Raw genomic sequence first — 24,136 nt, 5'->3', positions numbered from 1 at the left:
ATAGATATAGAACATAATTAAATATCGATAATGAGTATCATAGATAGTGGAGGATATAGAATGAGCATCACAATATATAATTATGTTTGTCGCAAAAGCAGCCACTTTGATAAATGAACATAGCTGTCGGGAATCGCGTATGAATGTCACATACATGCTTTATAATACCAAGAATGTTATAAAATGATGGTTATTTGATATCAGCATTTACTGAACTTTCCAAAATGTTTAAAAATATAATATTTAAGAGTCAGCAAGTTTGTTTAAAAAATTCTATGCATTTCAATCACGGTGTTTTGTTGCTATAATCAGAAGCTCGTCATCAATATTTAGACTTTTTCTCGATAAGCTACCGAGTCCAAATTTTGTATTCACACCGTTTACGGATGGAAATACGGCAAGGTAAACCGAGTTTTATAAAATTCGATTTAGAGGTCTTAAAATTTAATGTTGAAAAAAATTTTTGCGCATATTTCCATTTAAAGAATAAACTAAATATCTCACAGATTTTAAGTTTGCATCACTTTACAGAGCGTGAAATAGCTTTTGAAATAAAATTTGCATAAAATTAATATAATTTCTGATTTTGGGCGACTTTTTAAAACTTTATACTTTTATGAGGTAAGAGGAATTTTGGAAGTAAAAGACAACCAAAAGGAGAAAAATAATTTGTCGTACAGATTAATGGGAATAAGAGCCCTTTTGAAAAATTCCTCTACAGTTTTATAACAAGAATAATAGATTCTTAAATAACGAAATCAAATAATCGAATCGCATTGTCAAAAGTGTAAGATTTATAAATTTATCAAGAGAGCTGCACGTTTCTTATTATTCATGATATAAATTTGTAGAATTTTTTTAAAGAGAATTATTTAAGCACGTGTTCCCAATAAATTATATAATACATTATTTTTCTCATTAATAATTTTATGAGTCATAAATAAAAATTTATTTTATAGAAACTTGTTTATTTTATTCAATACTTGTTCTAAAACTGAAATTCTTAATTCCTTTTATATATACATTAACTTTGTAACTTTTAATAAATTTGTTTCCTTAGAGTCAGTGTAAGGCCTTTATCACAAAACATCAAGAAGACTTCTCCCCGCGCTAATGACAGCCATCACCCATTGTCATCAGGGGTGCACAGACCCTTGTCCCCTTAGGCAATGGGGGTTGGAAGACGTACAAAAATACGGGCTAGACGTTTTTAGCGCATTTTTCCGCTATTACAAAAACACGGAAAGATCCGTTTTCGAGAGTACATTTAAACTAACAATAATTCGTAACGAACCGTTAAGAGACCTGCATAAAAGAACGAGAAAATACCAGTCAAACCGTTAATGGGTTAATGTGTTCCTTTGCCCACTGTAGTCTTTTTTTTTTCTTTTTTTTTTTTTTTTTTTTTTCGTTGCTGAAAATTAAGACAAGGCTTTTTTTGTGGAATTCTACCTCTCAGTCCAACATCTGTTAATCTTCTCCTGATTGTTCTTGAACTGACAGAAACACCGCATCATTCAGATCACTTCTGATGGCCGCTGATGACATTTTTTCTATCTTGGAGACATAGTCTTTTTATTCTTCTGTCATCAATAGATGTGGTGGACCTTTTTTCGGCCTTTTCCGTCTTTGTTTTTTATTGAATTTGTCTCCTGATATCGTAAACAAAACTTTCGGACTCCAGATGTAGTCACTGAACCACCCACCTGTCTTGCAATTTGAGCATAGGAAAGACCACTTTCTCGTAACACAATAATATTACATCTCTTTCTAGGTGTCCAATCTACTCTTTTATTTGATGTCATTGCTTCTTGACTAAATATTAAAAATTTTTACAAAAAGGTCCTACTTCTAATTGCAGTGTATAAGAAACAGGTCCTCCTTGTACAGAACAAAGCAAAACAATGAATTGTTTCAAGTGTAAACATGATGTCAGCTTCTACTGGCAGTTACTAACATTTGATTGGTTCTCAGAACAAGAACAGTGATTGGCCAGGAAATCTAGACATTACAAACCACTTCATAACTGTGTTTTTTTATTTATATTAAAGTACATATAACTTTTTTTTGTATTGCAAATAATTGAATTTTGTGTTTTGTATTGAATTCAGTAATAAATTCTCTTTAAAATGGTATATACAAGTTTGCATTTTGCGAAAGTAACATTTTCTATAAGCATACAAAGTTCAAAAACAAAAATTTCCAAAAGTGTCCACAATTTTGGCCAACACTGTATATAGTCAGTTTTTCGCCAATATATATTCAGTTTTTCAGGCTGACCTTTCTCCCACCATAGGAAGCTGAGAAATCTATTCGCTGGTTTCACACCTATTTGCAGAAAGACTGTTCTTGTATTGAAAATTACCCCATTTTTTTCCTTCTTGAAATTTCTTCAATATTTTTGGGATTAATTAAACATAATTTGGACCCTTTTCCAGGCACTCATTTAGATATACCGAATTTCTCTCCTTTTGCAGATGCATCAAATTTTGGTTGTCAAATTTTCTCAAAACACTGTTTATGGGGCAGATAATGCCTTTGTATCTTTTCTGCCTCCTAAACATCGACAGATTCAATAATTCCCTCTTCTAACCAATCCTTTAAAATAGTTTTATGGGCTTCTAGGGAATTCTTGGTCTGAAGGGTTCTCACGCAAGACTTCAGGCTCTTTTCTGCAAGGATCTGGCAATTCAGGGTGAATTTCAAGCCATGGAAGAGACACCTGGTACCTTCCCACATCATGTGTTTCTAAAGTACAAATAAAATAATTTTTTGTAGCTTTTTTTATTTATTGTTATGTTTAGAAAACAGCTGGTTCAGTTATTCCGATAGAATTAAAAGACCTCAAGTCACAAATTTTTTTCCCACTAATATGTAAAGATAAAAGAACTTCATTGAAATTTTTTCCCTTTACCCGTCGTTTTCACTAATACTGTTCAGCCAAGGTGTGTATTCATTGCTATTAAACTCTGTTATGTGTTTTATTACCACTCTAAAGAGTTTTCTGGCATAATCTACTTCTATAAGCATATGTATTTCATTAGAGTTTTTTTTTTTTCCAAATAAACAAAATTTCTCATTAATAATTACACCACTGAGAAAATTTTGTAACCTTTCAGTTTCTTTATGCAGTCCTTATCCTCCGATTTTGAAATATCCGAACATATGGTTTTTTTTACTCATAGCTTCCATTTCGTATGTGAATGCTGTTTCTGGATTACCGTAATTTCGCACGTATATTCCGCACCATCGGATAGTCTGCAGACACGATTTTATATAAAAAAATTTCAAAAATCGTCAAATAGTCCGCGGACTATACGTCCGAAATTACGTTTTTTTAATACGGCGATATTAATGTATTTTAGAAACAAAGAACTAAGTATAAATAGAAAAAAGTACTTACTTACTAATATACCTTCAGAAATAATACGCTAAATACAAATAAAAACAGTACTTACTAATTAATCATATATTAATTAATCACACATTCTACTACATTCAGGAAAACCTTCAAAGTCCGATTCATTGGTATCAGAATTAAACAGTTCTAATATATTTTTGGGAAGAGTGTCCGAAAGTTCATTTTCAGCATCACTATCTTCACTATCAGTGATTTCCTCACTTTCACTAACAATCCTGGCTTTTATAAATCCCGATCGGATGGTTGACACTTTAACACTTTTCCAGGATTTATCGACCCATTCGGCAACTTCACTGTATGAAGCACGTCTCATATTTCCTCCTTTTTTGAAAGTATGTAAACCTTCCGACATCCAGATCTCCCATTGAGCACGTACAAAGGGACTTTTGTTCACGCTAATATCCAGAGGTTGCAGGATTTCAAAAATATTCCAGGATTTCTCCTGGAATAATGCTAAGTTCAGCACTGATGTTTTTTTTTTTAGCTTCCACCTTTACACTGTCTTTTATGTGCGCCCTCATGGAATCCATAATTAGTACTCCTTTGGAATTGAAAAAGGCACCTTCTCTCTTCTTCCAAACTTCTTGAAACCAATCAAGCATAATGTCCTCGTTGCACCAACCCTTTTCATTGCACCGTATTACGACGCTTCGAGGAAAATTTTCCTTGGGAATTGTTTTTCTCTTAAAGATTAAGAGCATCTTTAACTTTGTGCCCTCAGCACAGCAGGCAAACATCACTGTGAATTGGGTCTTTTCCTGACCAATTGTTGTTATTGATATTGTTTTCACTCCACAAGTATCGACGGTGTGATTCGGTGGGCAATCAAATGTTAATGGAACTTTGTCCATATTTATAATATTTTTTAGGGAATACTTCCCTTCTGCAATAACTTTCCTTGTAAACTGAAGGAAAGAAGCTTTTTTTTTTCATCTACGTCGTCTGGAACAGCCTGACACATTGTCGTTCTGCTGCGAACTCTCAAGTTTTTACGACGCATGAAGCGGTAAACCCATTGAAATCCATTATCTGCATCTCTTCTGTCATGGACTTCGCTCAGAGACGGATTTTACTGTTGAAATGGAGCGTCCAGCATTTCTTTGGTCGAGAACCCATCTCAGTAAATTTTCCTCTAAAGCTGTCCATTTTACTTTTCCGTGTCGATTGGATCGCTTTCTTCCCATGCTTTTTAACACATCCTTTTGTTTGCGCCAATTTCTCTCTGCTTTCTCGTCCACTTCAAAATAACGGCCCGCTTCTCTATTTCCATCTTTTTCAGCTTTCTCAACTACCTTGAGTTTAAACTCGGCAGTAAAACTCCGGCGATGTTTGATCAACGTCATCGAAGATGAAAGACAAAATACGAAAACGAAATACTGTGCAACGTGGTATCCTCGTGATAAGTGGTATTGAAATGTGACCTTCGACCCCACTCACTCGGTGTTGCCAAACCACGCTATAAGTAAACGAATCACGGTTTTTTTTCATACTCCAGGTGCTTGCTACTAAGGCTCCTAAAAACCGAGCTGACACATCAACTACTTTTCCCCTCCCGGCCTAAAGCAGTGCGAAGGATACTGGAATACAAGACTCTGGTTGGGCTAAGTGAGTGCTCATATCTGGCATCACTTGATGCGCCAGCCTGGATTTTAGGAGCTCTACTTGCTACTACTCATTCGTTCCGCACTATGCTCTATCGTTTACCATCGATACGATACATACGAATCTTTTCTTGGAATCTCGCGCTTTTTTTATATTTAATCATCGGCAGTTCACGACAGCGTGTTTTTTAAATTTCAATGATTTTAACCGTGAACAACCAGCGTATTATCCACCCTGGTGGATAGTCCGCAGCTTCAAAAATTCGCATTTTAAACACAGATAATCCGCGGACTATATGCGCGAAATTACGGTACTTAAATTAATTACATGTTTATTGTAATTTTCCCTTTTTTTTTTTTTTTTTTTTTTTTCCCTATCCCTCCAAAAAAGCCCATGAGTCGCACTTTCCTGACCTAAAGATTTTAGTTTTAATTTCTTGACTAGAAATGCAACAATGTATAATCTGCTACTTCTGGTATATAGAATTATTGGTATAAAATTGCTTTCACCATTTCCACAAACATTCACAATTAAAGTTTACAAGATTACATTTTCATAAGATAAATTATTTGTTAAAACCTTATTTTCAATTTGTTCTTTCTTTTTACTTTTCTTTCAATTTTTTACAATTTCCCACTTTTCTTTTTTAAAACTCATTATAGTGGCATGTCTTTGTTTACATAACTCACATCTTATTCTAGAAGTGCAATTAATTCTGAGGTGTCATGGATGCAAACAGCAATAACTTATTCCTTTCATTTTGGATTTTCTCCCCTCCCCAGTAGTCCACAAAGATGCTTGATTACATGCTATAGACTGGTCATCAGAAGAGTCGCAGAAAATACATGGAGTTCCCACCCCTCAAATTTATATTCATTAACTCTGCAACTCTGTGTTTTGTAACTTTCTGGTCTTTCTAGTGCCAGAGTGATCTTTTGCTGTAGCATTGAGAATGTACATTCCTGCTGAATTAGTTGTTGAGAAAGAAATTCCACTAGATGATTCAAATCATAATTTGATTTTCGAACTGTTTTATTTTAAAATTAAGTCTGCAGGCAATGTTTTAAGAAATATAGGTCTCAATAAAGTTCCATATGTTTCTGAGGTCATATTTAATGATTCAAGACACCGAATATGTTTCTGTATATAAATAAATAACTTGCGGAAATTTTTAATATCATTAGAATCCATTAAAGGCCTTATTTTCAGTAATTTATCTATATGGGTGTTTATCAATACATCTTTATTTCCAAATCTTTCTGCGAGATGTTTTGCTGAAGTTTTTTCAGTTAGATCGAAACCGTCTATGGTGTTGTAAACAGTACCACCCAAAAAGGATTTCAGATAATTAAATTTACTTATAGCATCAGACATTTTATTTTGGTGTATGTCTGATGAAAAAGTGTTCCAAAATGTCAGCCATTCACAACTCATGCCATAAAACCTCAGAATAGTAAGTGTAGGAAGCTTTGAATTTTCAATTTTTAACGTTTTCTATCATATTTTCATTTACCTATTCAGTGCTTTTTAACACACTTAGTTGTGGTTGTTCTGTATTAATTTCTGTCAATTTTTTGTTAGCTTTGTATTTAAGTGTAGTTATTCTTTTCACGATATTCGTCAACACTGTTTAATTCCCTGTCTAGATCTTTTATGCTTATTCATTTTTTTATATCGGCATCCGTTTGTTTTAATTTGTTTGATTTTTCATTTAAGAGTTCTAAGGAAATTTCTAGTTCTTCTACATTCATTTCTGTTTTTAATAATTCACTTTTGATTCAACCAATTACTTTTGTAACAGCAGCCCTTTTGTGGCCACTCTCCTTTTCAATGTATTGTTTCAGTCATTCTTTAATATTCAGTAATTCAACAATTATCAGCAATTCACTAATTATTTAAGCATATATATTACTTATATCACTGATATCAATTTTAACAGTTTCATTAGTTACTTAAAGGAAAAACAACAATTATTGGCAGTCCCTGTTCAGGCGTCACATTAAAATTTTATCAACCTTTTATGTGTCAAAATTTAGTTCTCTACTAGGATAAGTGAAAATTCAGTTACCTTCTAAAAAGTTGCCCTGGAGCATGCTCCTTTTCTATGTTCATTCTTTTTAGTCTATACTGAATTCCATTCTCTGCCGAATTCTAATATAACTTTTTTTTTTAGAAATTTATTATTATCATATGAAATATTTACACAGTATTTACAAGTTAATCCATACAAGTATTGCTTCAGATATATACAAGGACAGTCTATCATTTCAACTAATATTAGATGCATCACTTGCTCAACTAAGTTCTTTTTCTCACTTCCACCAAAGGGCATCTGTGATTGCTTCCTTGTTAATAGGCAGATACAACAGTTTGCGTTTGTATGTAATTAAAAATGAAATATAATTTAATAAAAGGTTTTTGATGTTAAGAGGTTATATGACAAACATTTCTGTGTTGATTATTGGGGAAAATATTGATTAGTGTAGTTCCCCCCCCCCAAAAAAAAAACAAGAGAGGGAATTTTTGTTCTAAAAAACACTGTCAGGCCTCAGTATTGGCACATAGCCAACTTGTAATATTATTTGCATTAATTTAATATGAAAAATATTTGTACTTTAAATAAATGTTTTTGACTACCAGAATATGATTCTAAGGTAAAAAAAAACTACATCGGAATCTTAATAATATAACTTTAGACTTTGAAACATAAATTACTTGTGCGAAAATTCTCTCGGCATACCAGATGTAACAAGATCATAAATAAAGACATTAGTAAATCACAAAATAATATCATTGAATAGCATTTAAGGGAAGGAATCAACTTTGATTTATCTTAATTTATTTATTAACTGGCCCCTCAATGCAAATTAAAATGATGTTAGAAATGGTAAGTTTTGGAATTAAATACAGTCAAAAGTCGTTAATTCGGACACCCATAATTCGGAATGATCTATGATCCGGACCTCAAAGCTAAAAACTTTCTGCGCATGCGCCGCGTTGGCACATGCGCACAGGCGTTTTACGTGTGCGCGTAAGACCTTGACTACTGCGCATATGCGTGTGCGCAAATGCAGAATACGTTTTTGCCTGCGCGTTTAATGTATAACGGCCGGTGTAAGCTAAAATTATCTAATTATCTATTTCAGTTAATGTTAATGATTGCGTTGTTCCTTAATCTTCGAATTGGATTGCGCTTATTATTTTTTGCAGACTGTAAGAGCAATTTTATAAAAGTAAACTTGAACTTTCGATTATGTCAAATAGAATTTCTGATGCTGGAACTTCCAAAGGATCTACAAAACGAAAGTATGTTTCGATGTCCAACAAATAAAAAGTGGAATTGCTGCAAAAAATGGATAAAGACATGAAGAATGTGACAGAAAGGTTAGTGAAAACGAAAAAATTTCGATTGACAAGTTAGTCGGTATTCTCGGCACAGCAATTAACGGGACTTGAACAGCGGAACTTTGTAACTGAAGAAGAAATTATGTTTGTTTATAGAATTAAAGAGAAAGTATTATCAAATAAAACGAAACAACTTACATTGAAAGAAATGTTTAATAAAGTAAACAAATAAATATGAAGCTTTTTTTTTTTTTTTTTTTTTTTTTTTGTAAATTTTGATACCCTTTAGATCATAATTGTTCTTTATTTCATAAATTACGGTTTCATATTTTTAATTTTAGAATTTCTGCATGCCATCTTACGAAATTTAAACTGATGATCTATAATCCGGAAAAATTGATAATCCGGAATCGCCGAAGTCCCGACAAGTCCGGATTAACGACTTTTGACTGTATATCAATCAGTTTTTCTCCTATGGGAATCAAACTTGTGATTTACTTTTTATAAGAAGTATTAACATTTTCCTAAATGTAAGGCTTGGAGAAACTAATAAAAAGCTCATTTTCATAATTTTAACAAAACTGACTCCCTTTAAATGTAAAAAGGTAAAAATGTGAATCTTTACATCATTTAAAACATTTTTGTAATTAGAAGTGTATGTCTTGACCAACAGCTGTGAAAAAAATGCCAGGATGGGAATTTGTGGACACAGTGTACAGTATTATACTTGCATTAAATACCCATACCAAAATATCCATGTTCACACTAAATGTTCATGTTGATATTTGTAAAAATGTCATTGAGAACATTTGGAAAATAATTATTCATTAAAACGTTTGCATGCATGTGTACATTTGTGTGTGTAAACTTGTTATGTTTCTTTTTTTTCTGTTTTTAAAAAAGAAATTTTAAAACTTTTTATGAACATATTTTTTAAGAAAGGAAATTTAAATATATTTCTAGATTTTCCAACAAATGCTAAGTTTCAAAATTTTTAAAATGATTTATAGTTTTTTTTGGGGGGGTTGGCTGAAATCGTGTAATCATATGTCATAAGAAGCAGCTTTTTTTTAATTCTCTGTTTAAATAACAGAAGTTTTTCCTATTTTCTTCTTAAAACAGCCTTTCTAATTTTTTTCTGTTATTATTTTTCATAGTAAATTATGTTTTTCTTGCAGGTATGTGGGAGTCCAGATATTCCAATCCAACTTTTGAAGGCAGTTGCTACTTATAAAGGTATTGAACCTGATGCTCCTTTAGTTCAGTGGTTTTGGGAAGTAATGGAAGAATTCAACAACCCGGAGAGATCTCTATTTCTTAGATTTGTTTGGGGGCGTACACGACTGCCCCGCACAATTGCTGATTTTCGAGGCAGGGATTTTGTGTTACAGGTAAGAATATATAGCAGTGTACCCTTTGTCCATGTGAGAAGATCATAGCCTTTCTGCCATTACTTGCATTTAGAATGTACTTTCAGTTTAATAAGTCTTTAATTGAGAATAAATGATACTATATTTCTTGCTTTTTTTTTCATTCCCTTAATTTGTTTTAAAACTTTTTATGGTATTTGAATGGTTACAAAAGCACGAAAATTTCCATTATGAAATTAGCTCTTGCATTTCTTACAAACATTCTCTGTTTAGCTGATTTCAGTTTTTAGTTGCATTTCAATTTATGATAATTTATTGAAGTATTTCTGTTGTAAAGGTAGTTTTATTTTGTGTCATTAAGATAATCTTAAACATATGTGATATACTACATATTTTGTATCTTCATTAAATTTGCTTATTTATAGCAATATTTATTTAAGGAATTGACATTTTATATGGTATAATTTAAATTTTTAAAAATATAATAACAATTTGATATAAATTATTGTGTGTAGCATTTATGTGTACTAAGGTAGACTCATAGACAGAAAAATAAATAGACTCAAGGAGCTAATTTTTTTTAATGTCCTTAATAATACTATGTTCCAAACAAATAGTTTTAGAATGCTGGCAATGTTCTACAGATAATTGATGTCAGCTTTTAGGATATTTTGAGGAGTATATTTAAACTTCTGCAGTTCTTTATCTGAAATAGGATTTTAGTGATAGGTTTTCTTTCCAAACATTTGGCTTTTCTTGCAGAGTGCACTATAATTTTTAGTGTTATAATTATCTGATTATAATTATGTAGATACTAATGAGTTTTTTTGCTATCCGTAAAGAGAAAACTCTTAGGTGTGCTTTATTCCAGCGTCATGGGACCTTTTCTCAAAATCAATTTAACAGATACTTTTTCTGCTGGAAAGTATTAAATGTAAATAAAAGGAATAATGATAGAATTGTTGAATAAGATTTTAGTATTGTTAATTTAACCGAATAACATATTCTTTGACAGATGATTTTTGTAGCTGAAATAAGAGCCTCTCTAGGCCTATAAATTTATGCCTCTCAAGATCTGTTAATGTTTTCTATTTTTTTTTCCAACTGTTTTAATCTTCATTTTGTTTCCAAAGGTGAAATAGTGATGGTTTAGTTGGAAAATATGTAGAATTTGAACTAATTTATGTGATATTTTAGGTGTATAGTAAATGTATTTACCCAGTTTGTCATTTGATTTCCATTCTTTGATGTTATCACATGCTAAAGCTTTTGTGCTAATTACATTAGTTTGGGAAGTTAATGTTAGAGTATACTTTTTATTTGTTTGGGTTGCTTTTAGATAATATGATGAAAAAAGCATAGTGACTGTTTAAATAAAAACAGTATTGGGGTAAAAGACGTAGCACCAAAACACCTCCTCCACACACACAGAGAGAGAATACTTTTCCTTGTTTCAAAAGCACTTATCCTTTTTGTGTGTGTGTGTGTGTGTGCATATTTTTGCAAGCGGTTTTGGAAGTTCAGCTTTGTAAGTGTCTAGATTGAGCATTTGTATTTGCCTTCATTGCTTGAATTGATCTGATGAAAGGTAAACAATCTCTTATGCTCGTTTTAACTTTGGGGAAGAGCTACACGTCTCATTGGACCAAATATAGGGAATAAAACGGATTGCTAAATTTCACAATGTTTTTGATGGATATTGCTCTGCTAGAAGCTGTATGTGATGCAGAGCAAAATGAAGAATGAAACAGTTTGCCTATTGTCAGGCCGTTTTACGAACAGTGTCTCTTAAATGCTGTATCAAGGTGTTATAATTTTTGGAGTGCATTGTAATATTCTTGAGTGCTGATGCAAAAGCAAAGATTAACATTATAGAAAACATTTAGCAGAAATAATTATCACAATAGAAGCACCCTAAAGATTATGTACTGTGCAGACATAGATGACAAAACTTTTAAACTTAACCAATTTATTAACAATATATATATAAAAAACAAAAGTACAATAAATAAATTTGATTAATACTAGAAACTTAAAGTTAAGAGTGTAACATAATCATTTTAAAAAATTACACTTAGTTAACTATTCATTAACCCCAAGAGTTTTTCCTTTAAAGAATATTACACTATTAACGATACATAAATATATTACCTGTTCTATGAATACTAGCATTCAAAAACTCGTGAAAAACATATCACAGAACAAAACTACACGACTAATTTGAATTTCACTTGATTAATAGGTCTATGCTTTTGGCCAAGAAGGCACCTGAAAAATTAAACCTTGAATGTACTTGAATTGGTAAATGCCGCTCACTGCAGTTTCTCACGGGAAAACACAGCTTGGAAAGACATCACCGGTAGACCTGAAACACACTTGTGTTAATGATGCCACCTCCAGCAGTTGTGCATCGGAAACCACAACTTGAGATTTATCGATGCTTAAACTCAGAACAGGGTGCCACCCACGGCAGTTGCTCACCGGGAACCACAACTTGAGATTTATCGCTGCTTAAGCTTGGAACAGGATGCCGCCCACAGCAGTTGCTCACCGGGAACCACAACTTGAGGTTTATCGCCGCTTAACCATGGAAACATTATGCCGCCCACTGCAGTTGCTCACTGGGAACCACAACTTGAGATAATACTTGAGTAACCAGTCCGATTACGTGCACAGACCTTGAAGGGTCCATCGTATGGAGGAGTGAGTGATGGTTTTACCGCGTCGTTTCGCATAAACACATGAGTAGTGCAAGTGCTCAGTGCATTGTGTATGAATGGGGTGGATTTGTTGTGGCATGATGTAGGAGTCGGAGACAGCTTCTTCATCGCCTTTCAGAAAGTCTGGAGAAAGGATACTGGATTGACTGGAGCAGAGGATGGCTGAAAGAACTCAGATGGTAATCGAAATGCTGTGCTTTAGTTCAGCAGATGTACCTGCAAGGTCTTGCTTGAAGAAAGAACGTAAGCCAAGAAGCACAAGAGGGAGTGATGTAGTCCAACGGTTGTCATTGTGGCACTTTAGAGCTGCTTTTAGGTCATGGGGGAAGCATCCACTAAGCCGTTGGCGGAAGGATGGTATGGCAAATTGCGAATTCGGCGTATTCCAAACATAGATGTTGGAGAAGCGAAAAGGTGGGAAGGAATTGTCGACCTTGATTAGTAGTCATAATGGATGGTACACCAAATCGTGCTATCCAACCAGAGATGAATTGTCGAGCCACAGAGTCAGCAGATATGTCCTAAATGGGAAAGCTTTAGGCCAACGAGTAAATCTGTTAGCAGAGGTGAGTAGATATCGATAACCATCAGATGGTGGCAGAGGACCGACGATGTCTATATCAACATGGTAGAATCTTTCGGAGGGCATCACGATTTTTTCCAAAGGGCTATGTGTGTGCTGGGTAACTTTCAAACATTGGCACATGATGCAGGAACGAGTCCAATTAGCAATGTTCTTTAGCATGGATGGCCAAACGAATCTTTCTTGTATGAGCTTTTTGGAATCTCGGATACCTGGGTGCGATAGGTTGTGGAAACAGTCAAAAACCTTTTTTCTGAAGTCAAGTGGTACATAAGGTCGAAGTCTGTTGTTAGAAGTATCGCACAATACTTGGAGATCCCGAGTAAGTTGTAACGACTGGAATTTCAATGAGCAGTTTGAGTCTTCATTCAGACGTTTTAACTCCTCATCAGTGGCTTGCAAGTGGGCAATAAGTGTGAAATCCAGCGATACATTGACATCGATGCCTTGAATACATGAAGAATATCTGCGACGACATTGCTGGAACCCTATATATGCTGAATATCTGTGCTGAACTGAGCTATGTAATTTAAATGACGAATTTGTCTTGGGGAAGCAGAATTTGATTTTGATGTGAATGCATAAGTTAGAGGTCGGTGATCAGTAAATATAGTGAAGTATAGACCTTCGAGATTATGCCTGAAATATTTTATAGCTGCATAAACAGCTAATAACTCTCTGTCATATGTGCTGTATTTTTGTTCGGTGGGGGATAACTTACGTGAAAAAAATCCTAGCAGCTGGTAGTTATTAGAGTGCCGAACGTTTAAGACAGCTCCAATGGAAATGTCAGAAGCGTCAACCATAATACTCAGCTTTTGGTTGCGAGAGTGGTAGGAGAGAGTTGCAGCATAATTAAGGTCGTGTTTATATTTTTCAAATGCCTGATTCAATTCGTCTTTACAAGGAACGGGGCGTTTATAATTTTTACGTGAATCTTTTAAGAGTTCATTCAGTGAAGCTTGGGTCTCAGCTGCCTTTGGTAAGAAGCAGCGATAGAAGTTTATCATGGCTAAGAAACATCTGAGCTCGACAATATTGGTAGGTTTTGGGAAGTCGGCAATTGCTTTTGTTTTTTCAGGCAGGGGTTTTACACCTGAAGCAGTAATGAGTCAACCTAAAAAGGAAACAGATGGTTTTCTGAGTACACATTTGTTAGGGTTTAAGGTCAAACCGTATTTTATCAAATGATCAAACACTTGACGAAGATGACGGATGTGCTCTTCTTCACTAGTCAATGCAATAAGGATGTCGTCAAAATAAGGGATGCAAAAATCCAAGCCAAATAAAACTTCATGTATAAAACATTGGAAAGTTTGGCCTGAATTACGTAACCCAAATGGCATAGCCAAAAATTCAAAAAGACCAAAAGGTGTAGTGACAGCCGTTTTCGGAATGTCTACAGGGTTAACAGGGATTTGATGATAGGCACGGGCTAAATCAAGAGTTGATAATATGTTCTTTTCTGAAAACATTTGAGTGCGATCCTGAATATGGGGTACGGGATAACGATCTGAGATGGTAACCACGTTTAAGTGACGATAATCCCTGTATGGTCACCTGTCGCCATTTGCTTTACGAACCATATGCAGGGGGCTTGCCCAAGGACTTTTTGAAGGCTGAATGATGCCTTTTGATAGGAGAAAGTCAAACTCTTGACGTGAAGCTTGAAGTAATTCTGGAGATAATCTTCTAGGTTTTGAGAAAATAGGGGGTCCTTTGGTTTCAGTGTGATGGAAAATTGTTGACATTGGTGCCCTCTCAAAAGTTTGCAAAGGATTTGTCAAGCTGGGATAATTGGCAAGAATTTTGTCAAATTTTGAGTTAGCCATCAAATATGAATGCTAGTACTGAGCGGATTTACATTGGTAAGTCTACCACAAGAATATAGTTTTGTTTGTCCATCAATTAAACGGTTGTTTTTAACATCTATAAGTAAGTTGAACTTCGTGAGAAAGTCAACACCTATGATGGGTTGATTGACGTCTGCCAGGACAAAAGTCCAAGTAAAGGAGCGATGTAAGTTTAAATTGATGGTGAAGAGTTTGGTGCCATATGTTGCCATTTTGGTGCCGTTAGCAGCAAAGAGTACTAAGTCAGCTGGGTTTTTGGTGTGCTGACTGTAATTCTTGGGAATGACAATCGGCTCCAGTGTCAATTAAAAAGGGGAGTTCTGACGATTGATCGGCCAAAAGAATTCGATTAATGTGGTGGTCGCAACGTTGGCCGAGAAGCAATCGCCGATCTAGTTTTCTGACTGCTGGAAATTGCATGGAGAAACACACTTCCGTGCATTGGAACCAAAGTTAGTATGGTAGAAACAAATGCTGTTGCACGGCTCTTTATGGTGATAGCGTCCATTGGATCTATTATGCCTTCTGTTGCGTTGGGAATGATTGTCTCTTTGTTCACAGGAACGCTCACGGCTGTTTTTGATGCCTAGCGAAAGTTCATTTACTTGCTTCGTCAGCTGTGCAACTTGCTGTTCAATGGGAGAAGTAGATGCCGTAGCAGCACTATTTATGTTAGGGAGAGTTGTGAGATCTGCAATTTTATCAGCGACAACTGCGAGTTTTGGGAGATCATCACTTAAGGCAGCAAGAATACTCTGTGTATTTTGCGTGAGACGGGATATCCATAGAGATTTCAACAAGGGTTCTCCAACAAGGTTTCGCATACGGCAAAGTAATTGGGAAGGGTGTTGATCACCAAGTTCTAGCCCCTGAAGAAGTGTACAGGTATTTGACTTCTCACTTTCAGAATGCAATTCAATTAAGTGTGTTTTTAGTGCATCGTATTTGCCAGAAGTACTACTAACTCAGAATTTGCATGGCTTACCTCCGAATTATACGAGAAATATTTGCTCAGTCAGCGGCAGATTCAGCATAACACAATTCACTTATAGAAAAATATTACGAAAAACTTATTTTGTGATATGTAACCACGTTGTAGGATATATATATATATGTAAATCACTTCTAAGCACTATGATGTTTTGCATGAGGCACATTCACAAGCACATTTTTAAGGACACACAACTGTTTTTCACACTATTTTGACGATAACATAAAAATAATGATGGATTACAATATTCATTTGCATTAACAGACAATATTTTCACTTCACAGCACTTTATGAGCACAGAAATTGACGATGCAAGCAGGTTCCAGGAGGCACGTGTTCACTAACTTGACGGGTCATCATTTATGGCTTTCGTCTATGGATGCCATTTTTGGATTGCTGCAGATAAAATGATGATAGCTTAGCTCGATGATTTTTAACATTTTTTATTTAACAGTAGAAAAAGGTATATATTTTAACACACGTTCACTGATACACAGTCATATTGATTACAGTTTGCAACTTAAGCATTTTCATAGTTAGGAAGTCCACGCACGTGAAAAATCATGAAAGTGAAGCGGAAGAGAGGTGAGCGCGTGCTTTACCGATGGCAGCCAGGAACAGAGTAACCAGTCCAAATTTTTCCCTAGTGGAGAAGAGGGAGAAAGCTGGTAGTGCCCTCTCTTGGGCCGGTGGACAAATAATAATAATAATAAAGAGTTCTCCACAGGTCTATGCTTTTGGCCAAGAAGGCGCCTGAAAAATTAAACCTTGAATGTACTTGAATTGGTAAATGCCGCTCACTGCTGTTGCTCATGGGAAAACATAGCTTGGAAAGACATCACTGCTAGACCTGAAACATACTTGTGTTAATGATGCCGCCTACAGCAGTAGCTCACTGGAAATCACAACTTGAGCTTTATCGCCGCTTAACCTTGGAACAGGAAGCCGCCCACGGCAGTTGCTCACTGGGAACCACAACTTGAGATTAATCGCTGCTTAACCATGGAAACATTATGCTGCCCACTGGGAACGACAACTTGAGATTCGAAGCTGCTTAACCTTGGAAAAACCAACATGGCCCAGAACCACAGCACAGAAGAGGTACTTAACATTGGATGACGCGCATCACAAGAACGTCTCCAAATGAGATCTGGAACAGCACAGCAATGGAAACAGGAACAAGAAGGCCTAAGCCAGAGCGATGCGAGATATTTATACATGAAGTAGACATGACATCATCTAACGGCAGCCAATCAGCTGTAGGCACAACTCTGCTTTCCAGGTGATGTAACTTCGAGTTTCGTTTTTGCATCTTAATTAGGCTGGAACAGTCCATTCTTAGTGGCAGTGAAAACGAAGTAGAAGTAATTGCTATATCCCTTTAAAATAAAAACTTAACCTTATGTAAAAGTTAGAATTATTTCAAGGAGGAGAGATGATGTGGAAAAGGGGTTACAATAAGTCATATTTGCAACAAATACAAACTCATATTACACAGTTTCATCAAAGTAAAAAAGAAAACACAATCTACATCACTTTCATGTTAAATATTGATTTCCATGCTTTTTTCCCATAAGTAATTCCTCAAATTTTGGCAAGCCATTGTCATCAACATCATTATTAACATTTCGCATATGCTTTTAGTAATATTTTGCAATTTAAAGGCAATTTTTGTGTTAATGCATTTTCTTGATCAGTAGTTACTTTAAAACATTTTTTCTCAGCCTTAGTTCATAGTTGATTTTCGGTACTGAACCAATTAAAACTTATTACACATTTTTACTGTAGTTTAGTGTTTTGCTTCCCAATTGGTTGGATAGCACTCGGCAGTAGCATTCACTGTATTTTTTTATTATGCCTTGTAAATTTAAATGGTAAAGATAAATGTATAAGTAGCACTTAAGTTATTGTTCTGAAAGCTATTGTGGGTTAAAATTAATTGGAAATAGCAGCCCTAAATCAGCATTAGTTCAGTTTTTCAATAAATACATTAAAATATATATGCAAAGTTTGTCTGCATATTTAAACATAATTAGTTTTCTCCTACTGGAAAAATTCTTATAGTTATTGTCACTTAGTAAAGGAACAATTGCAAAATTGCTTATCTGTTAAAGTCAACTCGTATTAGTTTGATTCTTGATATTACTTGTAATAAAGTTACGATCAGTCTCATATAGGCTTATCTTCCGTTTGATCCAACAATCATGTGATATACTATCTATTTTTGTCATTCCCTAAAATTCACTGAAATGTATAATCTGAATATAGCTATAAAACTTAAGTGTAATTTTACATCATATTGTTGCATGCATACAGGTTTGTAATGGATTGAATGCACACAGAACCAATGATAGGTTGATAAAAATTTATGTTCCCAAAAGGAAATCTTTATAGTTCCGCAACGTTCCAGAAAAATATTCATATAGCTCTTCACAGTACGGCAGGGTGCAATCAGTACTCTTCAAACTACTGAGAAACTTAAATACAGCATAGTGCAAAAGACATCTAAAGAGGGAAGCTCTCATGGAGATCTCTGAATACTGCAAAGTCAGCTCTGAAGTAAAAACTGATATTCTGTCCAGTCTTTTACAATTTTTTCCCAGCCGCTGAGGAGTTTCCAATACTTTCCATTCCAAATTACTCAAAGACATATGGGATTAAAGTTAACTGTAGGGGCTGGGTATGGTTGCAGGTGGAATCAGTTGCAGTTATATAGGGCCTGGACCATAATGTTGCCAAGTTTCGCGTTTTCTGGCCAAACTTGTTGACAAAAATTAGTTGCTAAAATCATTGCCAACGTGGCAATATACCACCAATTTAGCGACCTAGCCATTTTCCTCACTGTTATCCAGACTTGCTACTGTAATCTTATTTTTGCAGCAGAACTTCATTCTCTTCTGACTTTTCATGTTACATTGTACAAAATTTCGAACAATATTTTATATGGATTTACAATCCCAAATTTAACAATGTAATCAGTTTTCTATGAAGATTAAAGTTTAATTGATGTTATTGTTAGATTACTGATTATATATGCATTTTTAATTTGAAAATTTTTTATTCAGGTATTACTAATTTCTGCATATTTACTTAGGTTATGGAAAAATACAGTCCTCCAGATCATTTCCTTCCTGAAAGTTATACATGCTTTTTTCTGCTGAAAATGCCACGTTATTCATGCAAGATTGTTCTCAAAGAAAAACTAAAGTATGCAATACATTTCTGCAAATCCATTGATACAGATGATTATGCACGAGTTGCACTTAATCAGTCAGACAGAGAACATGGACTGGGAATTAGTCCTTACATGGATATAGACACTTACAGTGATGATGATATAGACAGTGCTGGATCAGATGACCCCATAGCTGATTCTGTGTCATTTCCATCACAATGAAAGATTCATCGTTATATATAAAAGACTCATCAGCTATTTAATTTTTCTTATTTTTTAATCACTGGGATAAATATTCAACCAAATCAGAGCTGGGCAAAATTCTCAATTTTTTTTTTTTTTTTTTCCCCTTCAAAAACACGTAAATTATATTTTCAATAAATGTTCAGATTTACAAAATTATATTCTGTGTTTTGAAAGTACATCTGTAAAAAGCAAAATATAGGTTTCATTCTCAATGATGAGCATTTATTTAATTATTTGTTACATATATTGTGAAATTTTGTTAAAACGTAAATATGGGTATATAATGTATAAATAATATTTTAAGTTATATGTATTTATATAATAAGTGAAATTTTTACGAACACCAAATACGTACATATTGTTTATTGTTTCCAATACAGTGCACAAATTTTGCAAGTTAGTAGTTATTTATCAATTTTATTTTTGTATGTGTTTTATTTGCACTTCCTGTATCGGCAGCTAAAATATGATATATTTCTATACTAGTCTTCTGATCTAGTATCCATTTGTTTGCATCAAACAGTGAATTTTTGAGTCAAATTGTTTCATTTGCATTGGCCTACAATATAATGATTGCTTGTTTTAATTCAATTAGTAAATTACATTGTTTATTTCGTTTTCACAAAATGGAAAAAAAATTATTTTAAATTATTGTTAGTTATCATGGTGAATTTGTTTATTAAAGTATTAGTGATGTTTCTCATTGAGAATTTCAGTAAATTGTACAATTTTGATGCTAATTTTCTGCAAATACTTTTACTTTTTAAAATCATGCATGCGGCTTTCTCAAGCTATAAATTGTACACTGTTAATTTTTTCATAAATCTGGTTGCTGTTGCAATTTAAAATATTTATAACAGTTTTAATTTATATGAGTTTTATTTATTAGTAGCTACTTTACTATTCATTAAAAAACATATGATATTATTTAGAAACTTTTTTTAAATTAGTCATTAGATTTGTTATGTTTTTGGCAGAATTTTGATTGTCTGCCATTTTTAACTTCATTGAATGTTTTTCATGCCTCATTTGTTTATAAACTTATTTACTCTGTAATAAATTTATTAAAGAATTTTTAATATAAGATCGCACTGAATATAAGACTGAATTTTTATGCTTTAGCATTTCGAAGTTAAAATTTTATTTTGGAAATTCTGAATTCTTAAATATGTCTAGATTTTAAGTGCAAAAGTAAATGAGCATTGATAAATTACTTAAAAATGAAATATTTTTTAAATATTTTATTCTGATATGAAACATAAAAATAAAATCTTGGATTATATCATAAAAATATCTGTAATATTAAAGAAAGGTAATGTATATTAACTAGAAAGCTGATTATGTATATTTAATGGAACATAATTTATTTACATTACTAAAAAATCCTAATTGTAGTGAAATATTTTGTAATCTATAATTATCATTAAAAATTAAGGAAAGAAATCTTTGCTGATATGTGAAAGTAATTGCTTCACTGAATGAAGTTATATTCCCCTTTGAATTTGATTTAAGTTATACCTTATAAAACAATAATGAAAAATTATACACCTTCGAGTTTGAATTTTATTGCCTTAATAATATTTAAAATTTTTCCATTTCAGGTAGAATATGTTCAATGAATATGTTTCTTTAAAAGTTTGGGTGTTAGATTTTTGAAGAAAATATGTGAATACTGCATAAAAATAGTAAAAAACAGTTTTTGTTATTGAATGAAATACAGGAGATTTCATAGAAATTGAAGAAATCTTCAAAAACAGTTATACTTTTTTCGTGAGATTTTATAAGTATTTGTATAAAAAGCACAAATTATTGATTTACGGCTGATTGAGCAGCCAAATTCCGAGGGATAAATATTACAAAATATATAATGATAGAACTTGAAAGAATATTATAACTAAACTTATAAATATCAATAGAACTAGCAAAAGTATAAAATATTTGTCCTTTCAAGGTTGTATATTACTTAGTAAAGTAATTGTACGTGCAAATAATTTTTGTAGTCATGTTTTCCATCTTTAAATATTATGTCAAAAAATATCACAGTATTTGCATCTGAAATATGGCATACAAATTTATTGAAAAAAAATTTTAATAAAAGATACAAATGTGACTTACAACATTAAACGCAACTGTGGTACATTTTTAGTATGAGATAGTAATGTATCTAAAATATGCATTTAAAATACATGTATTTCTAATATTGCCCAGCTCTGATCTACAGATATTTATTTCTTTGTAACAAATAAATTGTTTTCTCTCTTAATTTTTGTTTGTTTCTTTTATGTCACTCTAATGGTTGCATTATAAGTGACTGAACTTTGAAATATAAAATAAAGAATAAAATTAAGTGCACCTAATTGCAATAATCGTTTTCAAATAACACTGCTTGCTGGAATGATTGGAATTCTTTCCTTATATAGTAAATAACATTTTCTATAATTCTAAGTAATTGAGAAATAAAGATATGCAAAACCAGTCTTTGAATTAAAGGGCAGATTACATACATTAATAGAAATGTGACATTTAGTCTCATTTCAAAACAAACTCCAAAAAGAGATTGAATAGTGAAAGCATACATATCTCAATAAATTCATGCAAGTATACATATCTCAATAAATTCACTCATGTAATAAAAACATAAAAAGAATGTGTTTTTTTAAACCAACTTTTTTCGAATCAAGTTTTACTTTATTCATTGAACTAATATTTTTTATACCAAATTTTGTCAATTTTCTGTAGATTATGAAAGTGATATTTAAATACAATCTCACGAGTGCTGCATGTTGCTTTGTAGACACTCTTTGGCCGTCCATATATGATTTTTAATGTTGTAACACATTAATGTCTACTCAGGCTATTATTTTAAGTTTGTATTAGTGCTGCATAGCCAATGCTTTTCTGTAAAATATTGCAGCCTGTAAATGCTCAGCCTTGGATGTCTGATACTAATGAAGAAATGACATTATAAAATTGTTAATGAAGGCAGTCTTGTGTTTCAGATATATGCATTTTATAAGAACCAAGAATGATTGTACATGAAAAGCGTGAAAAATTCTTGTAGAAATTTGCAGGTTTAAAAAAATGCATTTCTAGTGATAGTGCATATAAGTTTTAATCCATATTAATGAATGCTGGTAATCAAGTAGGTTGAGTACAGCCCATTAATTAGACTTTTTGGCTATTTAATTTTAAGATTCAGGTTAGTGAATTACTATTTACTCAAAATTAAGACCACCATCCTTTTTTTCCTTAAAATTTGGGGGAGGGGGCTTTTATAATTGTGTTCTGTAATAAATAATAAATATGTAATAAATACTGAATGCAATGAAAGAGTTTAATTATCATTGTTTCGCACCTAATTATAAGCACTATTGTAGCAGTGCCAGCTAGAAGAAGGAAAAGGTTAAGTTGCCATGGAAGTCGAGAGCGGCTTTTGTTTAAGATTTTGGATAATAATAAATTCTTAGAATGGAGAGTTCAAAAAATGTTTTGAGTGTTTTTTAAAATGAAAGTAAAAAAAAGTTACAGTTCACTGAAGTTATTGTAACAAGTGTCTTTAATCATTAAAACCTGGTCCGTGCAATCATGAGTTATCAAGTGTACCATGGATAATTATGAGATGTGAAAACTCCAGCCTTCTCTTTTTTTTTTTTTTTTTCAATGTGCTGCGACGATGCATGCCAAAAAGTGAACCATTCTCAGGATATACTACTGAATTAGCCTCCAGTAATGAAACAGATGCTTTCTGATAATTTACTTTCATAAGATAATTTGTGTTATTATTTTTTTATTGAATTAAGAGTTAGTTGTGTTGAGTTTTGTAATTGAGGTTTGTTTTTAAAATGTTTAAAAACGTGAGATAAATTTATTTGCAACTTGCTGCTGCAGAGTTAGGAGAGGTAATAACAGATAGAATGTTGACTATAGATCTGATTAATATTATAAAGAATACTGAGAAATTCAAAAAAGAACCTTAATTTGCATCTAATCTAATAGAGGCGATAATTGAGGATCAGAAAATAGAGTTACAGACTGTCAAGAAAAAGAAAAGAATTAGAATTACAGTTAGAACAAATTAAATTAGAGAGAGAGAGAGAGTGGAAGCTGAATTAGAATTGTCACACATGCAAACAGTTCCAAAGACTAACAATGACGCTTCAGAAAATAAAATTGAGAAAAATGATTGTACAGATTCGCTAATAAAATGTATAAGATCTTTAACGATGAGAATACCGACTTGACCAGAAGGATGGGGGTTTTTCTGCCTCTTTGGAAAGATCCTTTGTAACAAAAAATACATAACTTTAAGGTAGAGATTCTTTTGAATTCGCTAGGTCAAAAAGCTTGAAACGTAATTTTCTGACGTAAGTGAAAATGATTTTATTGATTTTGATAAAATAAAGAAACTTGTATTACGAAAATTCGAGCCAACGCCTCAATTGTATTTAGAACAATTCAGAAAAACTACTCAGCAACCAAATGAAACCCATGCGCAATTTCTATCGCATTTGATGACTAGTTTTAATTATTATTAAAAATTAAGAGAAGTGTCTCGTATTGAGAAACTAAAGCAATTAATTGTATCAGACAAATTGCTTCAAACTTTAAATAAAGAAACCGCATCCCATCTCAGCATTAACCCTTTCCGGCACGCTACCTTTTAAAACCAGAGTTTTTATATAAAAAAAAGATAGGCAGTCTAATTAGTCCTAGAGGAATACAGATGTAAAATTTTGAGAAGATGGCACTTATCGTTTTAATTCTGTGGGTGTGCACAAAGCGGCACACTGATTGAATAGAGCTTCGAAAAGAGTGCTGAAACGAGCATTG

The 24,136-nt window shown here is 33.1% G+C and overlaps 1 protein-coding gene across 2 annotated transcripts in view; it reads left to right on the top strand.

Moving 5' to 3' along the window:
* HERC2 (E3 ubiquitin-protein ligase HERC2) overlaps window positions 1–21,569 on the top strand; it is a 599,575-nt gene extending 578,006 nt beyond the window's left edge. For both annotated transcript variants that reach the window (XM_085808058.1, XM_085808057.1), the window contains exons 81-82: window positions 9,547–9,759; window positions 18,980–21,569. In XM_085808058.1, coding sequence (XP_085664184.1) covers window positions 9,547–9,759; window positions 18,980–19,282 — 516 coding nt within the window. In that variant the 3' untranslated portion in view covers window positions 19,283–21,569. The remainder of the gene's footprint in view (window positions 1–9,546; window positions 9,760–18,979) is intronic.
* The last annotated feature ends 2,567 nt before the right edge of the window (window positions 21,570–24,136 follow it).

Source organism: Stegodyphus dumicola, chromosome X1 (genome assembly GCF_044657685.1).
Source record: "Stegodyphus dumicola isolate Sdum_Otavi_A_Nest chromosome X1, ASM4465768v1".
Classification (NCBI taxonomy): domain Eukaryota; kingdom Metazoa; phylum Arthropoda; class Arachnida; order Araneae; family Eresidae; genus Stegodyphus; species Stegodyphus dumicola.
Note: the sequence above shows the minus strand (reverse complement) of the source record. Positions and strands in the feature narration are given on the sequence as shown.